Genomic DNA, 26,440 nt, shown 5'->3' on the forward strand with positions numbered 1-26,440 from the left:
GCCCACCCTCAGCTCACTATCAAATACAGTAATGCAGTGGCCCCTATAGGTTACCTTCTGCACAACAATTTTGCATATATCTCTAGTCTAAGTTTACAATTAGCATTAAAGTGTTGCTAAAATCCGCTGTTAGTGATTGGTCTCGATTCAATGACTTTTTTCTATTTACGAACGAAAACGCTGAGAAGAGTAACAAAAGATTTCCTAAGGTCCAGATGGACTGTCCTGTTGCACGTTTCATAAAATCGTTCGTGATTAGAGAAGCAACGAGAAGACCTGAGCTCGATTCAGTGCAGAATCAAGCGCTGTCCGTGGTGCTGAACTCTGGATCCGGCACTGTCCGCGGTGCTGAACTCACTGAGGCGACCTATTGAACATGAAACGCTCCTCTGTTCTCATTCCTCTCCGCACTCAACTTAGTAGCGCTGTCTCAGACGATGCTTTTCTGTCTGCTCTGGCGGCGCGAGCATCTCCAATGTAGATAAACTTACTTTCTTTCACTGGGTAAACGTAATGATATCGAATCAATTCTCGTTTATTAACTTGACATCAAAATGTTTTCTCGGCGGAGGTGCCGAAGAACAAATGGCGTTATTCTGTTCCACCTGCAGTATTTGGGAGTTGATTTAAATGCCGCGGATGACTAGATGATCACGAGAAGGAAGTGCATTTTGTACAGATGTTTTGGATCTTTTTTCCTTCCTTTTTCATTTTCTGAGAGGTCACTTAATGATCGGGGAAGGATAACTGCGTTTCTGGATATATCATTTCTAAAGTGGGCATGATCAGCTTTCATTTGTAAATATTATAGACATTCGGATTATCTGTTCTGTTGGAGTAAGCAATTTTTTGCACCAACTCGAATTGGAATGATTTTTTGTGGTCTTATCATCACGAAGGTGCACTTGCTCGCTTGATTACGATTCCAACAAAGTGGAACCAGACATTTCAACGCGGTAAGTCGAGTCCAGCCACTTGGTTAAAATGTATTCGTGCTCATTGCAACACTTCAATGCAATAATAATTATGTTGCATTTTTCTCTACATTCAAGCAAGGCAGTCGCTGCACAGATGCATTCAGCATGCCAGAGGCAGTCATTTTATTATAGACTAGACGTATTGTCAATACTAGACTATCTTTCAGCGTCAAAAAAGAAACTCTTTCTTTGAAGTGCTTTCCTCTGGCAGCTCCTCTGCTTTTTTAAGTGCACAATCTCACACTACCGTGCCGTTTTATGGTTAATTTCTCGAGCTTTCACGAGTGAAGAGGCATTTGGACCGAAGCCCATTACGCACTCGTTAATGACACAGAAACCGTGTCGTTTCTTCAGGGCTCTTAGAGTAGATGAAATTCAGAGCGTAGAAATGTACGGACATGGTCAATGCACACCTATTTGCAGTACTATTAGGGATTAGAAGCTGGAGAGCTACCTGTTGTCCATGGGAAATGGATATCCTGGCTAACTTTGTTCAGCACTGTCTATGATGGCTGTGATTATCTGGGTTTTTGTTTTTGTTGATTTACCTACTTTGTTCTTCGGGGATTGTTTTCTCGTACACACGCTTTTCTTTTGAAGTAATATCTTCACCCCCTCCTGATACAGAGATCACTAATACCAGAGCCAACACATAATGTAGGAGAAAAACACACCTCGTTTATATGAGCCGAGTCTTCATATCAATCCATGGGTATCTTCGGTGCATTCTGTATGGGAACAAATGGCAGATCTTTACCAGAGATTAACCAGTATGGGAGACCGGGGAGTGCTGTAACATTGGGTGAGTTGCAACACCATCAGTTTAACCAATTAGAAATGAGCTACACGAATGAAATCATTAACATACATGATCACCATTCTCACGAGAAGGCAGTAGACGTTTTAAACAAGGAATAAAAATAAAAATAAAGAAAGCTAAATGTCAGGTTTACAAATTGATTTGCAAATTGGTTATCCCCTGAACCAGCTCATTCAGATTATTTAATCTAATATACAACATGTCTATTTTGCTATCTACATGTTTATATCGCGACTGACCAGATGGGGAGGGATGGGAGAAGGATATACAGTGATCTTTAAAAATGCTAGTATTTAATCAAAAATAATCCCCATGATTAGCATTTGCAATATAAAATTAAACTATTACTGAATTAAAGTAAATTTGACTACCACAACAAATTCATACACAACATTTAAAACTCACACCAGTAGAAAGGTAGGTAATGGCACTCTATGTACTTGACACTTATTTATACAGTTTACTGTAGGTTTGTCATATATTTCTAAACTGCTAAAGAAAAAATACACATTGTTGCAACACTCCCCATTCATTCCTGTACATGGTTACATTTCCAGCGAACTGTACTTTGATCATTAATTTATAGTGTGACGATCTTTTTATCAGTAACATAAAGAAAATGCATGTCCAGCAATCAAGCTACGGGTTGTTTACATTTCTTTCAGTGTCATATTTGCAGCATGGAGACTTGCAACTTAAGGGACCTGAGACACTCTCCTTGAATGCGTCAGACTGCCGCGGCGAAGGATGGGCCCTTTTCTCCCGGCGATTTGCGTCATGCTGCTCGCCCTGAACGCCGCTGTCTCGTCGGCCTCTGTCGGCCCTGAGGACTATCCCGCCGCGGACGAGGCCGAGAGAACTGCCAACAATGACATCATTTTCGATGACTACCGAGGAAAAGGCTGCGTGGATGACAGTGGCTTTGTGTACAAGCTCGGGGAACGCTTCTTCCCGGGCCACTCGAACTGCCCGTGCGTGTGCACGGAGGACGGTCCTGTCTGTGACCAACCCGAGTGCCCTAAAATACACCCCAAGTGCACCAAGGTGGAACACAACGGCTGTTGCCCCGAATGCAAGGAGGTCAAAAACTTCTGTGAATATAAAGGGAAGACTTATAAAATCCTGGAAGAGTTCAAGGTAGGATACCTCTGCCTCCCAATTACCAGAAAAAATATTCAATGCACGAATATGGGGCTATTTTATGAATTTAGCATTGCATTGTGTATCCTACACACCTGTGGTTAAATAATAGGTGAGTCTTGCACTCCAGCTGAAACCTCAACCATGTATGCTACAGTGAAGAATCACATGGATATACAATGTCTAAAGGGAGTAAGCCTTCCATTATTCTCACGTTGTGGGTGGATTGTACTTTACACTGTTTGAATTTAATAGTCAAGCCTGGAAGTTTCACAAATCTGCCTCAAGACAGCATTCATGATGATATATTTCAAATTCTGGCATCATATGTCAAAATCAGACATTTAAGACCACATGTACACTATTGCACCGCTATGTCCTTATATATACAGTAGGCATTTGCGTGGGTGGGTCCATGCATGAGTGCAGTATGGGATATTGTGGGATAGTTTTATGTTTGTTTTACTCTTAGAGGCTCATCATGATAAGCCCTATCCATCACTTTCAACTGTAATTTGATTAGAGCTGTGCCACGAAACAATCCACTTGACAAAGCAATCCATTTAAAACTAGTGTGCATTTTCTCTTGATTTTAGATTCAAGTTATTTATATTGATTGGAAGAAGAAAGCAAACCCATCAATCATACAACAAAGTACTGAAGCATTCTTAAAAAGACCCATCAGCCATAGATAGATACATGAATGTTGTGCTGCATGATGAACCATTCAGCCAACTTGAGATTCATAAGATGTAGAACTGACAAATAAATCATGCATTTGATATTTCATGACCGCTTTATCAGGCCTAACATGTTGTAAGCTCTTTGGTGTCATGCCTCATATCAGCAGAGCACATATTTAACAGAAGTAGTCTAATAAGCAGTTGCAAGTACTTGATATTTATATAATAATATGTAGTGTATATAGAACATAACTAACATCAACAGGTCCCTTGTTTATTTTGGTCTATTTCCACTGGCAGGGTTGGAAATAGCAGGTTGTACACATTTAATTCTCACATGACAGAAAGACACTCAGAAGTACTCATGTTAGAAAATTGAAACCTGGAACACCAGAAAAGCAACTGATGAGATAAAACAGTTAAAAAAAAAAATAACTTCTTTCACCCACAAAGCTCATTTCAAGGCTAACTTGGGCTGTTTCAGCAAGTGCAAACTCTAATATAAGTTTTAGGTATCAACAAAGCACAAAGCATTAAATCATCACACAAATTTAGTCTTTGGACTCCACCTCGCAAGTGCACCTTTAAGATTATTTCCTGCACTTTGTTAGCACCATTAATAGATTTCATCTCTCTTGAGAATTTGAATTGTGTACCCTTTTGGATGTTCTGATTTTGTCACAGTAATTTAAATATTAATATAAAAAATTATGTTTAAAGTCATATTAATATATTGTGACATTAATGTTTATTTATTCATTAATTAATTGAACAGAATTTTGTATAAAAAATGCAATATTTAGTTGTAAAGATTGATGACATATATTTTAGGGTAAACACAATATGTTACGTAGAAAGAACAGACCATAAGAAATGTTCTTTGATGTTTCTGATATTTTATACTTCACTGGCCACACTGGTAATTATGTATTTAATCTTAGCAGTGATGCTTTGGATCTTTTTCATGGCTTTGCACTGCATGTATCTTGAATCATCTCTCTAGAGAACAACATATCGTTAGCATTCATCACATGCTTACATCTGATTTATTAAGTGTAATCTTGAGATAATGTAAATTCTGGCCTTTTCTAGGCAACATGTCTCCTGACATTAAATGTACTGCAAAGATTATTATCTTAGACTATATTACCAGTAGATCAAAACCCGAACAATGTTTAATATCAGGATTACAGTGGGGTGGAAGGTCTATGTAATTCAGTCTCACACTGGGTGATGAATTTCCCATCTGGCAACATCTGATATATTATCACTCACCAGTTCTGTTGTATCAACATGGGGCTGGCCAACTTCAGAGCTGCTTTTTGACAAAATCAGCATTTTATTGCAATACACAATGTTTTCTTTGAGGTGTCAAGCTGTATTCAGTTTCACATACGTTGGCCACATCTCTAAATAAACAAAGACTGAGTATTTCATTTGTTAGAAGTCCAACTAGTGCCAATCAAATTAGAATCTACAAAAGCTGACAAGGTTAGAGCACTTCATTTAGGCACCAACATCTAAAGAAACTTTTTGTGGCTAGCAAGAAGGTTAAATTACATAACTGGCATAGGGAAAGTGTGCCAAAGTCAAGCAGTTTCTTTTTAATTAGGGTCTCATGGACTTTTAAATTGAATCCATCTTTGTTAGGCACCCGATTAGCCCTGTTTTGATGCAAGCGCATGTTTCAGCTAGACATATTTGCCCATGTAAGTCTGTTGATAAAAAGATCAGGTCCATCAATACTGCATGTTCTCTCCAACCTTGAGTGGAAGGACAACTTACAATCTTTTATTACCTCTAAAACGGTTTATCTGGCTCTATTGATTACCTCCTCTCAAAAGAGACCCTGATTGAAAACCCATAAACAAAGCCAAGCAATTCATAACTAGCAGAAATCCCTTTTTGATCAGTTTTTCGCTCTGAATTTGATGCGCGAATTAACCAAACGAGGCATCATCGCTCAATAGTGTCCAGTGAGAGCTCTTTGAATTAAAAAGCAACTACTGAGGTCCAGCTGCGAATGGGAATCAAAGGGCATCACAGCGCTTGATAGCTGATCCAATTAAGAGAAGCCGACAGGGTAACCTTTGGTGTGGGCTACATTGGCATTTCCTCAGCCGTTCTTTGGCGAGGACTGTATTTACTTGGCTCTGCAGGATTGGGAGGAGCCCCGCTGAGATATGAATCTTACACGCGGAGAAGGCTTTTCACTGTAGAATGAGGCAGACCAATCAGTCAGTGCAGCTTTTTGTTGTAACTAATCGCTGCAAATAACAGCTGAGTGACGGATTTCCAAACGAAAGACCTGAAGTGCATTATCAAAGTGATGCACGCTGACCCATGTGCAACCCAGCTTGACCCGGACAGTTATGTGGCTTTTTAAATGTCACGATTTCCAGGCTGAGGGTGATTGAAAGAGCTACAGGATTTATACCAACACAACAGAGTTAATCACATCACTTCTAAAGCATGGCAACAGCTCTTCCAATACTTGTCTTGATTTTTACAATGTTCCAGTGAAAGTTCAGAAAGAGCATGTTTTTTTAATATTGTCTGTCGAAACCTTGAGAGAATAAACTATGATGGCCAATTACTTCACTGCTCTGGACCTGCACCTTTTCTCTCTGTACTTTGTGTATTAGGATGCCAAACCAGCTCTTTTAGATCATAATAAAAGGAATTTGTGAAATACTTTAATCGTTTAATAAATATAATATTTTATGTAATATAAAAATACAAGCACAGCGGTTGCAAAAAGTATTTGGACATTTATGCATCACTTAAAAGTGTATATTACTGGATTAGATCATTGAAAAAAATTAAAATGCACGCACACTTAAGCAAGCACAAGTGTTTACACACTACGGTTCAAAAATGTGAGGTCAGTAAGATATTAGCAAGAAAGCAACAATATACAAGTGCTGTGACAAGTCTCTGTTAGTCTAGCACAGTGCACATAGCCAAGTATGTTTTTAATAAAATAGACCAAAATAGAATAGAATAGAATAGAATAGAATAGAATAGAATAGAATAGAATAGAATAGAATATAACAAGGATGCATTATATTGAGGATTGCTTTTATTGAGCAAGGATGCATTGTATTACTCAGAAGTGACTGTAAAGACATTTAATGTTACAAAAGATGTTCTTTAGAACTTTCCATTCATCAAAGAATCCTTAAAATCATGGTTAACACAAAAAAATAAAGCAGCACAACTGTTTTCAACATTGAAGATACTAATAGTTTCTTGAGCTTCAAATTAGCATATTTGAATTTCTGAAAGATCATTAAGACTGGACTAATTGCTGCTGAGTATTCAGCTTTGCCATCACAGGAATAAATGACCTTTTAAAATATATGAAAATAAAAATAGATACTTAAAATTTTAATGATATTTCACGATATTAATCTTTTTGTTGTATTTTTGACCAAATTAATGCAGACTTGTGAACATAAGAGAAACTTACAAAATCAAAAAAAAACACAACAACAACAAAAATCTTACTGATCCCAAGGAGAAATGCAGACCCTTTTATTAGTTAAAAAATAATCCCTTTTACTACTTGGTTTGATAGATTGTAATTAATGTAAAGAACGTGTCCAAATACATTTTGGTGCCACCTTACCCAAGAACAACATATATAACACTAGGAGTGTAACAGCATATAAAACGCATGATTAAGTGGAAAATTTTGGTGAGTTAAGGGGGCAGTGGGATTGGGGTTCTGGGGGTAGTGGTTCCTTTTCTGCTGTTGTGTTATATTCCCTAAGAGCTCTGAAACTTACCCTCAGTAGGTGTTTCACCTACAGGGTTCCCCAGCAGCTGTGGAAGGGAGCCACTCCACCACCGCACCCCCAGCCACTGCTCAGCTGCAAGCAAGAGGCCGGAGCTATAGGGTGAGTTCAGATCCCAGGCAGAAAGTCTAGGGCCGGGATGTTAGCTCTGAACGATCCCGTCTGTGTGCCTGGGATTACCAGAGAGAGGAATACCTGTGAGAGAGGGTGAGAAAATGAAGATTTGAGGGAATGGCTTATAGATAATAAAATGCGCAAAATAAAATTAGACCTATCATTTTATATGTTCTCATATCTGGGAACCTTCATTGGATTTTTCTTGCTGAATCCTCAAGCATTCCGAGAAAACATTGCTTTGTAAATGAATCAGATAACACTCTCGGTTCCTCAAGGTTTTGAATTGTCTTGTCACAAATATCGCTCAGTGCTTAAACAATACAACAGTGCGCCGGCATCTCTGAACAGGCGGCAGTGCATTTTTCATGCCGAATATTCAACAATACAATGACAATTTAAAAGCCATCAAAAACAAAGCAGTGTCTATCACTGTCTAGAGACTGCAACTTTATTAAAACAGATATGTAGAGTAATTGATTTAGTATGGAAGCATTTTACCAGCAAAGGACAGAAAAATGAAAAAGGTAATTGTGACTTTTCATCTCACAATTTAGTTTTTTTTTTTTTAAAGTCTGATCGGTGAGATATAAACACAAAAGTGAAAAAAAGGTCAGAAGTGTGACATACAAAGTCACAACTACCTTTTTATTTTTTTATTCTGTGGCAAATAAAAAAAAATCTTTGGAAAAAAGTCAATTGCAAGAAATACACTTAGAATTGTGAGATGTAAACTTGGAATTGCGAGAAAAAGTACAAATTCTGTGTTTACATCATGCAATTCTGTGTTATGTCTCACTTTTCTCACTTTTTGTTCTCAGAATTGCAAGAAACAAAGCACGAATTGAGATATGAATTCAGATTTGAAAAAAAAAGTAAGAATTGTGAGATAAAAAGTCTTACCCTTTTTATTTATTTATTCTGTGGCGGAAACAGGCTTCTATAGTTTATTGCTCAGAAACGTTTAAACTATAACATATATATCTTTTTCTCTCTCACATGCACATACACACAAAATAAGTTGCCCTCTCATCTGAATATGCTACAGTGAGCAGTAATTAGTGACTGTACTTGCAAAATCTGACACCTGTGAGAGGAAATAGCTATAAAAAGCACCTGAAATTAATTGCTTAAATTGATTTTCCGATCCAACTGCCTGAGGAACAGCATGGTTTTAATTTAAAATACTGATTAAAAGCTAACAAGTAGGCCGGCCGAAACTGGAACTATGAAATGGTTTCAGAAAAGTTTAATCTCACATTCCAATTGCTTCAAGCTGAAATCAGTGGTCACTTCAGTATCTTCATTTTCCCACCATCCTCTCTTTCTTGTATTCCCCGATCCTGGTGCTGTTTTAACATAGTCACATAGGAATGCAACCTTTGCAACCCACCGTGATCTTTAACATTTTCTGAAGGCATTTCGCATGAACCTTTTAGTCACCCCCATGTCTGGAACTACATTTCCCAGAATGCTGTCAGAACGATGCAGCTCAACATCTGTGCTTAAACTCATGAGGATCTGATGACTCACGCTCAGTGCATATGAGCCATCAGTGGCACCATTAGTGAATATAACCTGTTTTAACATCTTTTACCACTTTGGAACCAGCATGCCCACACAATTCTGTGGTGAGGCCCCATGGAGGAAATTCTGTCATAATTTACTCACCCTCATAGTTTGGAATGTTTTCCAGAGGTTATTTTGTCTTCTGGAATTTCCGTTGAACCAAATAGTGACTGTGTCTGTCCAGTAAGTCCAATAAGGGCTCAAAACACCATAACAGAATGATGAAAGTGACTATAGACTATAGTTTGATTTGTGTTATCAATTAATAACTACTTCTACTTTATTGGGCATGAGTTATATGGAGATTTAATCGACAATTTTTTTGTCCAGTTTTAAACTTGATTTTTATGGTCACTGTAAACTTCTTGTTATGTGGAAACAAGCTGCATAAACAAATATTACAACTTCTCATATTTTGTTGCATGATATATACAGAATATAAGCATACAGTAGGTATAGGAAAAAAAATAAAGGTGAGTTAATAATGGCAGAAATGAAATTATGCTTTCTGTGACCTAATCTTTTCATTTCTACAGATCATGTCACACATACTAACAACACATGTACAGTATGCTGGAACATTCAGACATTTAACCATCATTCTTCTACCACTTCGCAACCATTCATGCAAAAGTCACATACACTGCCATTCAAAAGTTTGGGGCCAATAAGCTGTTGTTTTTTTAATTATACTTTTACTCAACAGGGATGCAATAAACTGATCAAAAGTTACAGTTAAAACATTTATATTAATACAAAATATTCCTATTTAAAAAAAAATGCAGTTCTTTTGAACATTCTATTCATCAAAGAATCCTGGGGGGAAAAGCATCTACAAAATATTAAGCAGCATAATGTTTTCAACTGTTTCTTGAGGAACAAATCAGCAATTTAGAATGATTTCTGAAGGATCGTGATAGTTGCTGAAAAGCTCTTTAATCTTGGTTGATTTTGAAACAATTCAGGCCCAGGCTGAAGAAGTCATTGTCCACTGGAGTAGAAAAGAGTATGCTTCCTCATTTTGTGCAGCGTGACGAGGTAAAACCATCAGTGTTAACCTGACTCACACAGCGTCGATGAATCTAAATGTAACTGGTCAGGTGTAAAATTAGCTAACTCGTCCTAATACTAGAGGTGTTTCCTCAGAAATGAAATCTTTTTAATCACATGAGCCATGAAGTAATCAATGTAATCGGACAACAGACCGAAAATGTCACAGACACCCTTTTACACGTGTAACCCTGTGCAGTTACAGAATATTGTGCTCATACAGTCATCTGCCTTTCAATAAATGTTCAGACTGAGATCACTACCTGCAGAATGCCAAATACATTATTCAACATTCTCTCTACACCAGTAGCGACTGCTTTAAGATTACATGGGAAGAACGACTTCTCATATATCTTTTTCCTATAAGTTAACATTCTCCTACTGCTTATACTGTCTCTAGAACATTTATATATTTATACACACACACACACACACACACAGAAAAAGAGAGAGAGAGTATATATAGAGTATATATATAGACGCATGTAGCACTGTTGTCACTGTTATCACCATGTGCAGGATATATTTGCTTTTGTTTGCATGTTAATATGAGACAAAGTAAATGAAACCACTATTGGTCACACATCAAAACAAATCGCCAGTTGCCTTGGAAGCAGTACAAGCATGCTCTCTGAAGTGAACTGAAATATTTTGAATAATTAGTGCTAAGAACTATGAGTCAGTAATCTATTTTAGAATAAATGAAGCCATTCAGAAAATTATAATAATAATAACAATATTATAAACATACTTTAAAATGTTTTTGAGTGAAAAAGCATTATTTGTTGATAATTTTGTCGATAGTCACTTTAGAAACTAGGGTGCATAAGCTCAAGTCAACAAGGCTTATGATTAATCAGTTACAAAAATAACATACCAAACAGTTGATAAAAAGATTGAATACAATATTTTGTTGTAATATAGCATAAGGAAAAATGTATAAGCTATTTTTTGTAGAATACTGGGAATTGACTGGGAATACCACAAGTATAGCAAAGTGTGAAACAAATCCCCAAAAATTATCAAAACTTTTTTGGGAAGTAGTTATACCCTGTGTTAGACAAATCCTTTAGTTTTAGTCCGATGCAATTATATATACTGTGTCATGCAAAAATGCATATGCACAAATGTGATAATTATTCATTTAGAATTTATATATTTAAGCTTGACTTTTTTGTGTTTAGTGCATTTGAAATCATTTTTTTATTTGGGGGGGGGTGGGGGTGCAGCTTAAATCAGTCTGATCCTGGTCTGTTTTGCTGATTTTTTAGATATTTTAGGCATATGTCAGCTTATCAGCTCAATAAACCTACATCTATAGCAGGTAAACCAGCTGGAGACCAGCTTGGCCTGGCTTTGAAACCTACTAGCCCAGTTAAGACCAGCAAACATCCTTATTCTGGTTAAGCTGTATTTTTAAGCAGGGAAACTGTACTCCTTTCATAAAATGACTCTGGTTTTTCCTTTCAGTTGATTTGCTTACATTTTGTTGGAGCCATGCTGCTGAATAATATATAATACTGTAAGCAGATAATTCTGGGAAGAGTAAAGCTTCTACAATAAGAGTGATCCAGGCCTAGCTACACAAAGAGTCTTTTCAGCAGAACATTTTTTGACCCTCTTGTCCTGTACTGAATGAATGTAATGAATACTTTGTAAGGATGGTTTTTCATTAGTACTGCATTTAAGACATTACTAAAGTGCCCTTATCAAAGTAAAAGGTTCAAGTTCATAGTTGTTGTTTTTTTTGTTTTTTGTTTTTTAGAGAGAATGTTAATCTCAGCATTCTCTGCAGTATACATTATGAAAACCAGACGCTCGTACCCACTGCTGCCCATTGTTTCCTTTTTTTTTTTTTTTTTTGCCTGGTGTTGGCTCTACGAAGAGTCTGGCACAATAACAAATGATTTGTATGGGCAAGTTCACAAGCTCCTGTCCCACTGCACTGGATGCTGTTATCAATGGAGAGCAGAGGATTATTAGTGTCCGTGCCACTTACACAGTGTGCAGAGACTAAAGGGCATGACCGCTGCCAGGACAGGGGTCCCGATCTCTGTCTGTCCTCTAGACCTTCAGCTGTGATCCACGCTGGCATACACATGAGTCAGTGTCACCTCAGTGAATACATGACATTCATGAATAAAACATTAGAGTGCTACAATAATGTATCACAACTTATTCAAATACAAGGTTCAAGATTTTATTTTAATTTAGTAATAAATAGTATATTTATACTTATAGTATAAGTATTAAAATAAATATAACAGTGATTTTATTATAATTAGTAACAGGTTCTTGAAAGAAGTCTCTTATGCCCACCAATGCTGAATTTATTTAATCAAAAATACACTAAAAACAGTGATACTGTGAATTATTAATGTAAGTTAAATAACACTTTTCTACAGTAATATATTGTAAAATGTAATTTATTTCTGTGATGACAAAGCTGAAATTTCCACAGCCATAACTCCAGTCTTCAGAGTCACATGATCCTTCAGAAATCATACTAATAAGTTAATTTGGTGATCTAAAAAAATTATTTTTATCATATCTTATTTTTTTGAAAACCATTGTACTGCTTAATATTTTTGCGGAAACTATGTTTTTTTTTGGTTTTAGGATTATTTGATGAATAGAAAGTTCAAAACAACAGTATTTATTTGAAACATAATTTGTTTTACATTAAAAGTAAATAGTAAAAATAAAACTATAGTCAGTAAAACTTTAGTAAAAGTCACTTTTTACCAGTTGAATCCATTCTTGATGAATAAAATGATTAATTTCCAAATAAATCTCACTGACCCCAAACTTTTGAATGGTAGTCTTTGTTGTGTTCATTCTGGAATATACTGGAAAAGCAACCATCCATATTAGTTTGTTTTATGTGTCATTTAAAGGAAGTATTATCTGAAAAAAAGACAATCAAACATTAATTAAAATAAAAAAAAAAATAATAATAATCATATAGTGGTGCAGCAGTCTCAGTGAACAGCTGCAAAAAAAAAAAAAAAACATAAAAAGCAGAAAATGTGTATAATATTTGTGATCAGAATTTGCCATAAATGCTAATTATTTTACAGACATACAAATATACAAAGCAAAATATACATGTCTGTTCATAGTTAAAATACTAGTTTGATTGTTGCCACAAATTAAACAATTTAATAAAAAAATAAAATAAAAAAAAAATGTTATGGCAATAACCTGACAAACGCTTGCAAATCCAGTGATTAGTTCCTGCTCACAAGTGCTTGCTGAATCATGCTCACAAGTGCTTGCTGAATCATCCCGGAACTTTGTAAACACGACTTGGTTTCCAGGCAGACTGATGAAAAAAACATGTTCCTCCCAACTCCCAGAGGTTGTGTAAAGTCAGCCAATCATATAAGAGATTAAAGTCAGATCGAAAAAGTGCTTTTCAGTTCTATGTGCAATATGTATCAGATAATCGGACTGTGGCCTAGTCATATATATAGAATCCTATATATCAGTAATGTTTATCTTTAACTACAGAAATGTAAAATTCGTTATGATGTTTAATGTTATGCAAAAAAACATACATATGCTCTTTGCATAAATTTTCGATCCCCATGCTGCATAATTTCTAAATTTACATAGATAGGAAACAATTGCCATAATGATGACAAAGTTGCCTCACAATTGGCCTCTACCTGTGAATCATTAAAATAACTTCCACACTCTCTGGAGAGGAACCCCACAGTTAAGGAACCATTACTCTAAAAGACTGCTGTGAAAATAAAGACTAGAGAATATTTCAAAAATACTACAGTGGAAGTTGAAATAAGTGCATAAATTAGAATAAAAGTGTGCAATATAATATCCAAGAGTTTGAATGTCCCAGTGGACATTGCTGGTTCAATTATCAGGATGTAGAATATACATCAAACCACCCAGATACTTCCTTGAAAAGGTTGTACCTCAAAACTCTCTGTGCAAACATAAAGGAGACCAGTGAGAGAAGCCAGAGAGAGCATATCGATCACATTGAAGAGGCTGCATGGTTCAGGGGCTGAGGCCAGAGTAAAAGTGCACAACACTGATGTACACTGTGATACAAATAGGGAACAAATGTGAATTAAACAAAAAAAAATGTGGAGTTTATGGATGTATAAACAATAGTTCACCCACAAATCAGAATTTACTTAGGATTTACCCTCAGGCCATCCAAGATGTAGATGACTTTGTTTCTTCATTAGAACAGAAATTTAGCATTAAATTACTTGCTCACCAATGGACCCTCTGCAGTTAATGGGTGCCATCAGAATGAAAGGCTAAACAGCTGAAAAAAACATTAATGTCTTATGAAGAAACGCATGTTTGTAGGAAACAAATCCGTTTACTATTCCTTTAACTAATATTAATGCTAGCACACATGATTTTGTGGTAAGACTTCAGCAAAAATTCTAAATTATTTGGGAAATGCAAATTTAACACTGCCCACCATCAAACATTATAATTCCAACTGTGAAGTATGGCATCGTTTGACTCGCCTCAACAACCAAAAAGAATAGACTAAAAACATACCTGAACTGTGTGGGAAGCTGGTACATACTCACTCCAATAGACTTAAAGCTGGCACTGCTGCAAAAGATTCCTCTGCAGAATATTAAAATCTGTGGAATGTTTAAGTAATACATGTAGAGTTTTAGAAACTATCACAGAAAATCTAATTTCAGTGTGCGATTTGCAATTCTGCAAGAGAGAACTGGTTTAGGGTCTAAATATTTTTACAAGGCACAGTAGGCTATGTGGGTTTAAAACTTAATATTTTATGGCCTTTTGGGGTCCATGTAATATTCAGCAGGTAGAATAGTATATTTTATTACAGACATCCAATGTAGGACTAATCACATATTAATCTGGGCTATCTCCACCGACAAGTATGCACTGAACGGGATGGTCTAAACTTACATCTGTTGTTGTTCACTGGTTAGATACTGTCTGACTGAATCATTTCTGATTAGTAATTAAGCTGATCTCACAAATGTAAAGTCCCGCAATACCAAATATAACTTTATGCATGCTATGATCAAACTAATTCTTGCTAACAAAAAATATTTCTAATGAAAAAGAAGGGGCCATTTAATTCAATATGAAATGTTTTGCAACCATTTTTAAATCTGGATGAACAAATGAATTAGGAATTAATAACAGAAAAATGGGGAAGGACTTTTTAAAAGAAATTAATATTTTTATTCAGCAAGCATGCATTAAATTGATCAAGGGCGACAGTAAAGAAATATAAACTACTGTTTTCAATGCTGAGAGATCTTTTGAGCGCTGAATCTAAAGAATTATTAGACACTGAAGACAGGAGTAGTGGCTGCTGAAAATTCTGCTTTGCAGCAATAAATAATATTTAAAACTCTTAAATTGCAATAATATTTCACAATATTCATTTTACAGTATTTTGATCAAATAAATAACCATAAGAGGGTAACTGAGGTGTCTTTAAACTGCCAAGTTAAGGCTACCCTGTGTCTGCTCAAAATTCTGTGTAAAAACGTAATGCCACATAAAAGCCAGACTAAATTATGCCTGCTCTGACCCACATCAGTTACTTATATTAACATACTTTACAAAGGTATAACTGTTGTGTAAATTAATTTATGCATCCTCTAAGTAGCATTAAATAGTTTTTGAAAAGCACCTAATGCCACTTCAGAGGCACTTCTGTGCCACCTTTATAAATTTGGCATAAGAGACTTCATAGAGCATAAGAGACTTCATTCAAAAGCATTAAAAATTCTTACCAATCCCAACAGAGAGGTGGATTGAAAAGGGAGAAAGATTTATGACATGGAGCAAGCACTTTCATATACTGCTTTAATTTGGAATAGAATGCATTAATATATAAAAATAGAGTCAGTTTGATTTCATGTTGACTGTGTCAACTGTGATGTCTTACCTGTAACATTCTCTCCCCAGCCTTCGCCCTGTGAATGGTGTCGCTGCGAGCCAAACAACGAGGTGCATTGTGTGGTCGCTGACTGTGCAGTACCAGAGTGCGTCAACCCAGTGTATGAGCCAGAACAGTGCTGCCCCATCTGTAAAAACGGTAAGAACGGCCTATTTCCTATTATAGGTTTATGCAGAAGACGAAAATACCTGCAAGGTGTACTTTAGAGAATTCCTTAGAGGACTCTCTCTACAATCCCAAAGGAAAGCAAATTGTTCCGCTGACTGGCATGTATCCGTGTTCAGGAAATAGCAGTGAGGTGGATGTGATAGTGTGGTATAAACAGACAGCTCCATGCACAGGTAGTTTAAAACCCACTCAAACTTTCTATTAGATTTCAGTGTCACCAGCTAGTGAGCTCTGATTACCAATCCTCTGCTCAATTACAGGGGAAATTTGGTTCAGATAAACAGTGTCCCATTGATTAAGACCATGCTAAGAAGGATTAATTGGCCAATGGGGTCTCCTCTATCTCCTGTGTCTTGATGCACTAGTCAGCCAGGCCCGATTCCAAAATTACAATTATTGGATTCCAATGGCTCACTGGATGGCCAAGGGCAAGAGATATCCCTGAGTCAGTCCAATACAGAGGCACAAACACAAAGTGTAAGCTCAGTAAATCAGTTAAATAAATGAAACTTCTAAAAACACAAAACTTATAGTCCAAACACAAACACAAACATCCAACCAAAAATCACAAAAAAATCTACCAACTTTGGTGTACCCAGTCAAAAATGACCAGCCTTTTAAAAATCACTTCTAAATCTCTCATTATGCTATATTATCACCAAATCTTGGATTCAATCTTTTGGCAACTTTTCTTTTAATTAAAACAGTTTTTGTATTACTTTTTGGAACTGACTGTAGGCCTCATTGAACTAAGCTTATGCACCTCAGTTGTCAAGTGAAAAAACAGCATTATTTGTGGATAATTTTAGCAGTATTCACTCAGTATCTGAGCACTGTAGGCTGTGGGAATGCTACAAATGTAATAGGGTGCAGAATAGCAAAAAAGTTCAATGCAATAATATTAACTAGCAATTTTTGGAAAAGAAAAATCCATTACATAATGGTTAAATCAACAAACTATAATAATAATAATAATAATAATAATAATACATAGAAGTACCGAAATACCAAAATTTGTGAGCTTGTGAACATGAAAATGTTCAAAAAAATAAAAAATAAAAAATTCTACGCTGATACTGTATAATAGAAAATATTAGATTTAATTAAGTGTTGGTTTTGAAAGAACAACCGCTTTTACACAAGATAGCTTTAAAGGTATAAAAATATATGAGAGTATCAGCTAACCTTTTTTTTTTTTTTTTTTTTTTTTTTGACATATTAGATTTTAACAAGATAAAACTGAATCAAGTTCGCAAATTGCAGCCGAGTTTCTGTCTTCGGTTTTAAAGAAATCTTGCTGCTCTTCGGAGCGCCTCAGGAGACATGTTTGAAAATAGATTTGTAAAGAAAAATCATATCTAATCTTCTAAGTGCAACTTTAAAATCTATGAAATTCCCTCCTTTCTCCCTTCTGGCACATATTAACCTACATTCTCCAGGATCCACATTACAATCAGAAGTGTGGTGTAAGGTATAGCTGCTAAATAGAGACCGGCTGTGACTTTCTGCTTTACTAGCACAGAAAGACAGCCAGAGATATGCACGTACAGATACACAAACCTCGCCTACAGCCTGGAAGAGAACTAATCCAGGCAGACAGGGCACGGTGATGAGCTTGTGGTGCTGGCATTTTAGGGAGGCTGTGGTGGAGCCCATCCCCTGGAGGAAATAACCAAGCCTGCTTCCAAGATCTTTAAAGGGGTCATATCAGGAAGAATCACATTTTACTTTATACTTTGAGATAAAAGTGTTTAATGTATTAACATATATAATAAATATCCTTTCAGACCTGAAACCTTCTCCTCCAGTACTGCATTTATGGAATGTGTTTCTCATGCAAAAATGGCATTTACATCAGGGTCAGACAACATTCAGAAATGGATCTTTTTCAATGCATGAACTGGTATTTAAATTGAATTGGTTAATCCTACAGGAAGTTGAGATGGAATAACAGGAAAAGGAATTTAGCAAATTGTAAATCAAAGAAATATAAAAGAAATGTATTCTGGAAAAGAAGGATTTTTGCACTCTGGTCCAAAAAAATTAATTAAAAGTTAAACACTTTGGTAATTAAGAAAATAAAATAAATTTATATTATTATTCAGTAGCGACACATTAAACTGGCCAATATTGAGCATCAAATCAGCAATGATTTACAATAATTTTTAAATCATTCAATTTTAAATAATTCAATTCTGGTGATTCTGGAAAAATGGCAGTGAATATTTTTTTTATTTTTTTTATTATAAACAAGGAAAACCTTATTAAGCACAATAGACTCTTTCTTTTTAAATTTACCTGTTTGCTATCTCAATATAATACAACAACAACAAAAAAAAAGCATTTTTAATTCAATTCTGGATGACATAACAGCCTGATATAATGACTGTTTTTACTAATTGTTATAAGTAGGTCACAGGGAGAAAAATTAAACGAAATAATTATTAAATAAAAATAAGAATTTTCTATTCCTGTTCATTTTAATCACGGCTTTGGTTTGAAATGACATCATAAACAGATTATCTAAGAACTTGCTTGGCTTTATTCAGTTGCAATTGTAGGAGGAAGAAAGGCAAAATAATTAGTTTGAGAGACTTTATCTCAGTTCAATCAATTCTAATAGCGTTGGTCAAAAGCTGTTCTAAACAGTCTGTCATGTAATCTCTCTCAGATTGTTTCACATGGACAAACGGAGACGGTAAATGTCAAGAGACATTTATCCCAGCATTGACGGAGCTGGCAGAGGATCAACAATGACACTGGGAATGCCAAGTCTCAGTCAGTCAAAAGTCAGACATGACTGCATCGTTTTTTTATAGCACAATTCTCGTCTTCCATAAACATATAGCTCACATCTGACTCTCGCATGTCATGTCAAAATGAAAGAAGCCTAGGAAGCATCACTTTGTTTTGAAGCCTCTCTTAATGAACCTCGCAGGAATGCAGTACTTTTTTGCTGAAGTGAATTTGAACCTCAAAAACTCAAAAATAGCCTCAAGAAAAAGTGATGTGCTGGCTTCCTACTGATTCTAATTACCAAATTATGCCTCTAAACATTGGCACATGATGCAGCCTTTTAAAACCCATGTTAACAAGAACTTTGACCAGCAGTACTAAGCTCAGTTTGTGCACTGCTGGAAAGACAACTGGCCATGTTTCTATGTGGGTGAGCCAATCGTGGGCAACCATCTCTCAGTAGTGGTTACCATAGTAATTGCTTGCTTGTAGGTTGCAGGCTAATCTCAGGGCAATGACGTGGGCCTCTGCTGCATCAGAGTAGCTTCACCTATGATGATGACTATGGTCTGAAACATGTTGTAAATATATAGTTTGATTGCACTGCATGCTTCAGTGTGAAGGAGTTACAGTTCACTGTTTTGGCTGTAGTCACATACATTTTTCCATGCACTGTTTGCAATTAATAAATCTCCATATGGAATCCATCTCAGAAAGTGCTCTGAGATTTCTTCACATTGGTTCTCTTCTTATGTCCATTGTAAAAGCAAAAGTGCTCCAGGTTTACTTTCTGTTCACACCTTTGCCACCATTAGTTACTATAAAAAGGTACAACCAAGGCCAACTGCAAATAGTACTGCTCTTTTTTACTCTGTGAAGACCCTTAAGAGACTATGTTTAAAGACAGAAGTAATCACTTTCATATTCAAATCTCAATAACAATATGTCAAAATAATACAATATTATTTTTATTTTTTTTACCCAGACTTCAACAGAAAGTATATAAAGTGATCCAAATCTTACAGTATATTATTGAAGATAAGCACTTCCTGGTTTTCCACACTCCATAATGTTATAGGACCAGTCTTGTTAAACTAGTAAAAGTAAGTAGAAGCAATACAAAGTAAATGTATTAAATTTAAAACTGATATAAAAATAAAGATTTTTTTAAAAAAAAATAATGACAAAAGCACATAGCATAATTTCTAAAAAAAAAAAAAAAAAAAAAAAAAAAAAATAAAGGTAAAATGAAAACTGAAAATTAAAAATATTAAATGGCATATCTTAATGATATAGCATAATAGTATTTTTGTTTTTATAATAATAGTACTTTTGTGATATTACTACTATATAAGTAACACTGTATGGGACATAAGTTGTTTAAAGCAATAGTTCACCCAAAAACTATTATTTTCTGAAAATGTACTCACCCTCAGGCTATCCAAGATGTAGCTGAGTTTATTTCTTCATCATAAAGATTTGGAGAAATGTAGCATTACATCACTTGCTCACCAATGGGTCCTCTGCAGTAAATGGGTGCCATCAGAATAAGAGTCCAAACAGGATGTATAATGAATATTTCACCCATAAATCAAAATTTACAGCCCATCAAAGATATAGATGAGTTTGTTTCTTCATGAGAACAGAAATTTAGCATTACATCACTTGCTCACCAGTGGCTCCTCAGAAGTGAATGGGTGCCATCAGAATGAAAGTCTGATAAAAACATCACAATAATCCACAAGTAATCCACACAACTCCAGTCCATCAATTAAACTCTTGTGAAGTGAAAATATGCATGTTTTAAATAAGCAAATGAATGAAGGCATTTTAAACTTCAAACCATTGCTTCTGGCTAAAAACCGACTCCTCTTTCCATAATATTGCTTTCTCATTCTAATCCTTTAAATGACAATCATTAACTAATAAAAAACTAATTTTAAAACCTTATCGCTTACAATGTGCAATGATGTTGTAATCAAGGACTTAATCTTCTTAATAAACCGGTAGTCTTAAAACAGATGTCTGGGTCATTAAGGAATGGCATCGAGCACGATCTTATCCGTTATCTGTTTGGTACCTGTCCACCTGGCCAAGGTGTCCTTGCAATAGTGACGCTGTTTTTTTTTAGGATGATGAATAACCGCTCTTGGCTAGGCTAAAAGTCACGGATTTTCTGTTTCACCCCCCTTGAAACAGTTGCTTTTGCACTTTTGCCAACAGCTCATAATTTTTACTGATGGAAATCAAATATTTGAGTGCATGTAAGACTCTGTCAGGTCTCATAGGAGCATGCAGAATATTATAGGCAGTAAAGCAATTTGTGCACTGCTAACCCTGCCGCCCTATTGCAAGTCTATTAACATGTCTGTGATGTGGTTAAAAGGCAATCTAGTTGTTTTCCCCCACAGTAAAAGGGAGGTCATGAAGCTTGAACTCTTTTTGAAATACACGGCACCACTGACTTTTACTGACATAGAGTGAGGACTATATTTCAGGAAATACTGCCACATCAAACCAGAAGTACTTTTCAAGGACTTGCTTGTCATCAAGAATGGTCTTACACATATGCTGAAATCTCTAAATGCTGATTTTTAATGGGCCAGGTATGGTGAATACACTTCTTCAGAGCTGATGGTTAAAATATTCAGATCTCATTATCAAATAATCATAGTGCAACTACATTTGCAAAAAAAAAAAAAATTCTGTCTGGCGCATATATCTACACAAAATTGCTGTTTACAAAGAAATGCTTAACAGTGGCACTTTAAGATCCTCCAGGCTTCACAGAAAAGATGTTTTGGAGTAGTGCTTCATTCAAATTGAGCTCAAAATGTCCATACAGTGTGAGGGGCTTAAACAAGCCATTTCCAAAAGATTCAATATGAAATATGGGCTCTTGCAGATCATTATTGATGACCAAGATCACAGTCATTATAGTAATCTTTTCTAATAAGACCTGATTGATCAGTGGCTGGTGCCCATATTTTATATTATTTAACGAAGCCATCACACAATATATGATAGCAAATGTATAGCTATGAAGATCTTATATGACAAATAGGACCTTGCCTTGCCACAACCATTTTGCTAATGAACAGTTTGCTAATGTTCCCAAAGTTATGAAAACATTATTTCTTAATGCTTTTTGAATGTTTAAAACATCCAGTTGTTTTTTTTTTTTGTTTTGTTTTTTTAATCATTCCATAAGGACATTTTGAGGATATTTTGATTCGAATAACTTTAAACAAAGGTTCTATTAACATTACTGGAAGAACATTTGTTCATAACTTTGGAAAACCTTGCTAGAGCATTTTGAGAATGTTCCCTGTTAGCCGGGTTACTAGCTTTCTGCAAAGCACTGTATATGTGAATTAAAAAAACATGCAATGCTAATGAAATATGTAATCTTGTACAATCTGAATCAGCTCTTATTAAGTTTGATAAGTGTCAAATGAGATTACTGTTGTGAGCAATTAAAAACATTATATAATACTTAACAGATCATCAAAACCACAACACTGCTCAGAGTCAACCCTTAAGACGCTGTTAATAATTCACGATAATTTGCAACTTGGAGATCAGCAAAGCAAGTGGATAAACACTGAGCATCTTGTGTCTTGTTAAACAAACTCCTAGCCTGAATATCCAATCTGATCCCACCTACAAAAAGTAATAAATAAATAAATAAATAAAAGTCTGTACTGTGATAATCATACGCCTACGTTTTACAGGTATTCTGTTAAACCCCTTTTATTAGAGTAAATCCGCAATAATCTTATTTATCACACTAGTACAATTATCTCTAAAGAACTCTGTATGCCCACAAGGTTCTGGGTTCAAGATTTATGCTGATATGTAATTTGTTCATAAGATATGTATTTATGAAAACATCTTATCACTAAAATGAGATTAATAAGTACAACCGTTGTAGCCTGAACATACAGGCACAAGTTAATATTAATATTAAATGGAATGTAAATGGACTATATTAGACTAAACTACATTGATTGGTGATGCTTTACACATACCTTGACTCCTGTTATAGATTTTGTTTTATAGTAATCATTGATTGCAGCTTCAGTCCCCCTTGAGGTCCTAAACCTAACCTAAACCAAACTCTAATCCTATAGTAAGTAGGGTTAACTGGAACATTTTTTCCTAGTCATCTCAATGGCAAGTGTCACAATTTACCTAAATTCTCCCTACATAATGTAATTAATACTACTCAGTTATTAAATGCATGTTTATACTGTAACAAGGGCATGTAAAATAAAATGTAACCCTGTTCTTTTAGAAATGTATGATTCTAATCTGTAAAATAAAATAAAAATTTGATGGCTTCATGTCAATTCCTTGCAAGGCACATAAAATAATCATCAGAAACATTCAGACAATGGTGGCTGTGCTCAGCTTTTAATTTTATGGGTAAAAAATTCACTCATCACAGGAATTAATTCTACATATAGAGTCAGCCAATTCCACTTTTCATTTGCTATCGTTTAGAAATGATCATTGCTAATTTACATGTGTAAATATGGACATAAACGTACAGATATTTGCTAAGCAATTATACCAACCGCTTCGGGTTTAATCCACAGCAGGCCACTAATATCTGCTCATTGGGGGAAGGAAGTTAGGAATTACATAAACATTAAAGTGTTCTTGTAAATGATGATCATAGTAGACCCTTGGAATTGAACAACACTGTGTTTAGTCACACTGATTTTTTTAACAGTGCTGTTGACTGAATGAAAATCTGCATTGTAATATAGAATCTCATTACAAGGCTATTTGGAATTTTCGATTCTGACAGGTCAGTCACAGCATTATGTGGTCAAATATTGTTTAATGACTGCTAAACTGTTGACCATCTCACCAACCAGACCAAACTAAATCAGCAAAAAATCAGCAGTTTTAGCTTGATAAATCACTTAATAGAGCACATTCCAAGGGTCTACTATTATCATCAAGTCCATGGCACAGAAACCAAATTGAACTGCAAATTTTTCAAATTGAATTGCATTTACACAATTTTAGCACATGGCCTTTATATAAAAAAATAAAAAGGGACGTTCATGACTTGAGAGACTAAAAAAACCATAAGATGCAACAGCCAAAGTTGTCCTTTGTACTAATTTACATACCAAATGCCATAAAAGATTTCATTTACTTTAGTGGGCTTTTCTTAGTGAACAGTTTGTTTACATGCAAAATAAAGTTTGATTTTAGTGAGACTAAAGCAATAATTTGTGTTTTTAACCTTATAATACACTCGGGATTCTGTGAATTCAGACTAACGGAAGTTTGGGGTCTGTAAGATTCTTTTCATGTTTTTGTTTTTTTTCATCTCTAATTCTTACAGAGGCTGCATTTATTTGATCAAATCACGCAGTACAAACAGTAATTTTGCGAAATTTATTACAATTTAAAATATATTTTTTCTATATTAATATATTTTTAATATGTAATTTATTCCTGTGATGGCAAAGCTGAAATTTTAGAATTGGTGCTTAAGAAACATGAATTATCAATGTTGAAACTGTTGTGCTAGTTAACATTTTTGTAGAAACTAATACATTTATTTCCGGATTCTTTGATGAATGAAAAGTTCAAAGAAACAGCATTTTTTTTAAATCAATTTAATACATCACTTTTGATCAATTTAAAGCAATCTTGCTAAATATATGTATCCATTTATTAAAATAAATAAATAAATAAATCTTAATAGATCTCACATTTTTTAATGGTTTCCGACTACAACTTGGCCTTAACATGCTTTGAATGAGAGATGACCTTAATTATATACAGTATATATGAGTGATTGATTGATAAAAGTGATTAATTGGTTTATACCATAATAAGTAATAAGTTCAGTGTATTTTTTCATCGATTGTTTTTATGCACAGCTCATGGTCTACAATGCTTGAAGGCCTCAATAGAAGAGAATGAATGGAGCGTGCTCAGATCACGCATAGTGCCAGCATGACTGTTCAGCAGCCCCTGCAGCCTGTGGCGCATTAGAATGCAAAGCATCCCAGTGAGAGGATGGGTGTGTGAGGTGGAGAATTAGAGAGAAAGGAAAAGAGAGGAGCAAAAGAGCTTTAGTGTTACAAAAACAAGCCCATCGGTGCATGGCTGTGAAAAACATCCACATGTCTGTTCCGCCTTCACAACTCCTGTGAGTCACTCCGGCATTCCCCCTAAAAGAGGCTCCTGCGAGCTCTCGCTCATTCCTGCTTGCTTAAAATCTCCTCCTTTTCCCCATGTGACAGGTCCAAATTGCTTCGCTGGCACGACGATCATCCCAGCTGGCATTGAAGTGAAGGTGGACGACTGCACCATCTGTCGGTGCCACAGCGGGGACTGGTGGAAGCCTGCGCAGTGCTTGCGCCGGGAGTGTCTCAATGGTCAGCCGTCATCATAGAAGCCCTCTGGAGCTGAAGGGAGGGACACGATGCGATGTGCGGCACGGCTGTCGGCGCAGGGGACGGCCCACCTTATGACAGCGAGGGACTGATTGGCAGGAGCACAATTCCTCTGGCAAACTGAGATGGCTGGACATGCTGAGATACATGGGACATACTGTACACACAGACATACACACACACACACATAAAAGTCCTTGGCAGAATCATAACAAGTGTCTTTCACTGAGGACACATTTTTCTCCTGTGATGAGTTCATACTAGGGTGAACCTCATGAAAACTTTTCACTCCAAAATCAAGAAACTTTGACCTTTTTTAATAAAAATGAGTCAAAATTAGCATTTTAAATTTGCCTCAAAATTGTTTAATTTTATTTATTTATTTATTTTTGTAACTCCACATTATTCCATCTTATTAGATTCTCACTAACGAAATTCAATATTTTTGCAGTATTAAATTAATATAGGAATATTAAATTATCAAATCATTAAAATATCTAAATAATATAAATCATTAAAATAAACAAATTATATATTGAAAATAATAATAAAACTACCATAATATATAAATATTTTACAACACATGTTTGCTTTTTTACTGCAAAATAAAGACAGTAAAATTAGAAATGATACTTTGCATTAAGTAAAGTCTGTTTTCACAATCAGTATAATTTTTTTTGCATTTTGACTTTTCTTTTTATAAAAATTAACCAAAATTCGCATTTGACATTTCTCTCAAAATAGTTTTTTCTCATTATATTCTTACTAATGAACTAAATATTATATTTTTACTGTATTAAATTAATATAAACATATTAAATGATCAAATTATTAAAAAATCTAAATAATATGTTCAACTATTAAAATAAACTAATTACATATTTGTAAAAAAATATATATATTTAAATCATTATAACGTACAACAAATACTATCAGAATAGACAAATACTTTTTTAACTTTACATTAATGAGAGTTACATTAATCATACATTAATGGTAATTAAGTATTTTGCA

At 35.2% G+C, this 26,440-nt stretch overlaps 1 protein-coding gene across 4 annotated transcripts; it reads left to right on the plus strand.

The window, feature by feature from the left end:
• Positions 1-80: 80 nt before the first annotated feature.
• LOC109088356 (von Willebrand factor C domain-containing protein 2-like) lies at positions 81-25,988 on the plus strand. Of its 4 annotated transcripts, none has more exons than XM_042730520.1 (5): positions 81-956; positions 2,477-2,934; positions 7,421-7,522; positions 16,103-16,232; positions 25,274-25,988. In XM_042730520.1, exons 2-5 carry the CDS (start codon positions 2,545-2,547, stop codon positions 25,423-25,425), a joined length of 774 nt encoding a protein of 257 aa, XP_042586454.1. In that variant the 5' UTR covers positions 81-956; positions 2,477-2,544; the 3' UTR covers positions 25,426-25,988. The 4 variants fall into 4 exon arrangements, with proteins under 4 accessions (XP_042586454.1, XP_042586452.1, XP_018958054.1 ...); XM_042730518.1 differs by having other exon boundaries at positions 83-956; positions 2,463-2,934; XM_042730519.1 differs by lacking the exon at positions 81-956 and adding an exon at positions 1,039-1,779 and having other exon boundaries at positions 2,463-2,934.
• Positions 25,989-26,440: the final 452 nt, after the last annotated feature.

Source organism: Cyprinus carpio, chromosome B9, assembly GCF_018340385.1.
Source record: "Cyprinus carpio isolate SPL01 chromosome B9, ASM1834038v1, whole genome shotgun sequence".
Lineage (NCBI taxonomy): Eukaryota > Metazoa > Chordata > Actinopteri > Cypriniformes > Cyprinidae > Cyprinus > Cyprinus carpio.